General features: G+C 37.1%; 1 protein-coding gene across 1 annotated transcript in view; it reads left to right on the top strand.

The window, feature by feature from the left end:
* LOC125871655 (FHA domain-containing protein FHA2-like) overlaps nt 1-2,386 on the top strand; it is an 11,955-nt gene extending 9,569 nt beyond the window's left edge. The window contains exon 3 of the mRNA XM_049552292.1: nt 2,009-2,386. Coding sequence (XP_049408249.1) covers nt 2,009-2,218 — 210 coding nt within the window. The 3' untranslated portion in view covers nt 2,219-2,386. The remainder of the gene's footprint in view (nt 1-2,008) is intronic.
* Nucleotides 2,387-2,831: the final 445 nt, after the last annotated feature.

Raw genomic sequence — 2,831 nt, 5'->3', positions numbered from 1 at the left:
GGGGGGGGGGGGGGGGGGGGGGGGGGGGGGGGGGGGGGGGGGGGGGTTGAAAAAAAATTCAAAAAAAAAGTGTTTTTAAATCTTTTTTTGGGGGTGGGGGAGGTGGTGGTGGGGGGTGAGAGGGGTAGGGTTGACAAAAAAATATTTTTAAATTTTTTTTTTTTTTCCGAAAAAAAATGTTATTTTAATTTTTTTTGGGGTAGGGGCAGGTGGGGTGGGGATGGGGGTACAGGGGTGGGGTTGTAGGGGTAGGGTGGGATGGTAATTGGTAAGGGTTGAGGTATTAACAACTTAGCTTTGATTTAATATATTTTGGCTTTAGGAAATGAAAGTGGGTTACAACCATTTTTACCCAAACCATATTTGACCAAATCCATATTTACCCATATTTTTTTCTATATGGGTAGATTGTGATCCAATCCATATTCAATCCATCCAAATCCGATCCAATCCACCCATTTGCCACCCCTAATAATTACTATGCTGAGTCAGCAAAGTGTTCAAATGACACTGTGCAGCCCTACATAAGGTGTTTAAAATGAATAAAGTTCAATTAAGCTGTCTAAGTGAAACTTTGTGCCAACTTTAAGGGTCCACCGATAGGTTCAACCTATATATAATATACACACGCACACATACATACATACATACATACATACTTACATACACTCAAAAGTATATACTTATACTGTTCCTACCTTATACTGAGTATTAGCATATAAAGCTTCCCATTGGTTCCTGATATGCGTTTAAAAACTAATTTGATATGTGAGCCCAAGACACCTTTTATGCTTCAGGAATGTACCATATTTGTCTATCACCACTTTTGTATAGAGAAGTTCCGTGTTGTTCACAGCCTCTTTTTAATATACTTTGGTTGTGTAATCATAAATTCCCTACCTGGTTCTCCAACTTCTCTAATAAGTATGGCTGGTTTCCACTTTATCTAATGAAAGGATTTGTTCTTGTTGTCTTCCTATAAAAGTTCATTCTGATTCGGTCCGGTGTTTTTCCACCTCTGATGGGTATAGTGACATCATATATGTTGGCAGAGCATCCATCACATATTAATTAAAATTCTACCTCCCAATATCAAATACCTTTCCCTTCAGATTATTTCTTCTTTACCTTCTCAATCACACCATTCCAAATGTTCAACTTATAACCAGCTAATGTCATGCAAAATAAAAGCTATGTTGCTTGGACTCTTAGAAAATGTCAATGGATGCATGTCGGATCCTCCAAATGTAGTGCATTTGCGGATGTTTGAAGAAAAAGATCTTCACTGCCTCCTACAACGTTTCATTCCTAAGTAGAATGGAGCTGAAAAAGGATGTCAAGCCTTTCAGCTTAGCAGGGAGTTTTGACACGAATCAATGCGAAATACTTAATAAAAGACTGAACTCCATAAATTAAAGTCCTCTTTTGGAATTCCAACGCATTGCACTGTTGGAATTCCACACCAAGTCTGCAAATTGCACTGTGCAATCATTGACTTTTAGTTTCCTTTTTGATTATTAAGTCTCCAAAGCCATTTTACGAAGAGGGCTTTAATGTATGTTGACCTGATACTTGGAGAAGAATTCCCACAATTTATTGAACTGTTATGGTTGCTTGCTTCTTAGACATGCATTATCAAACCTTTTGCTTTAAATTAGCGTGGTGTGTAGATAATGTCGGAGTACTATCTTTTTCAGCTTTTGAACTAGAAGGAGGAGGAATTTTTTAGCTGTATGCTTTTCCTCTTGTTTTATAGTGCTTGATGAGTTTTTTCTTCTGTACATGTGAAGTTGCTGTTCTCTTTGTTGACAATTTGACTGTCTTTTCTCTAAAAAGATGTGAAAGAGTAAATTATTTTGTCTTTCCATCCTGTTATCAAATATCATTGCCTTCTTGTTTGCCATAGTTGTGGGAAAATTGTTCTTTCTCTGATTTTTGATTGTTGGCTTAGAAATCTTTGTAAGTTGTTAGAGTTGGATTTTTGAATAACAAGCTTATGCATCTGCAGTTGGTGGAACACTACAGCAATACCTGGCACCATAGTCGTGTGAGGAGATACTTGACATCTGAGGACTATCCTAGCGCTGAAGCTAAATCAAAGCCATGGTATGGATTGCTGATGCTTTTAAGAAAATACCCAGAGTATTTTGTCATCAATACGCGTTCCAAGGGACGGGTGACTTTGGAGTTTGTTTCTCTCGTCTCACTTCTTTCGTGAAAGCTTTATAACATCTCAGCCACTTCGTTTGTAAATTAAGCTTTTAAGTAGGTTGTGAAGCAACACTCGAAAAATTTCCGTCTGGTGCTCAAATTTGTCTATGACATGCACCTGAAATTACTGCAGTTTTTTATTTGTGTGTCAATTTACTGTTGCGTGGTTCTCTTTTGTTTTTTGTTTTTTGAATAACCAAAAAATCCCCCTTGAAACTCATATAATGAACCCACACCTCCACCCTTTATTATTTGTGGTAGAATTCGAATCCATGATGTTAATAATAATGTTTGTTCGATCATTCTAATCCATCTCTCCCAAAGAGCAATTCAAAATACACATCATATCCAAACAAATGTATATCCAAATTATGACATAACAACAGAATAATTCTTACTCCCTTAGCATGAGCAAAATATTGAGGATACATAATATGGACTTGTTTCAGCCCGTGAGATTTTGCAAGACGCAAAATGTTGAACACACGACCCACCCAACTTTTTAAGTCTAAGAAATGCTTTCCTTCTCAAATAATTTTAAATGGTGAACATCTTAATGATAACATCCATACGGAAAACAAACTGCCCCCAAGTATAATGAGTTGATAACATTTAGGTTC

The sequence above is a fragment of the Solanum stenotomum genome, chromosome 7, assembly GCF_019186545.1.
Source record: "Solanum stenotomum isolate F172 chromosome 7, ASM1918654v1, whole genome shotgun sequence".
In the NCBI taxonomy this organism is placed as follows: domain Eukaryota; kingdom Viridiplantae; phylum Streptophyta; class Magnoliopsida; order Solanales; family Solanaceae; genus Solanum; species Solanum stenotomum.
This window is presented reverse-complemented; position numbering and strand designations above follow the sequence as displayed.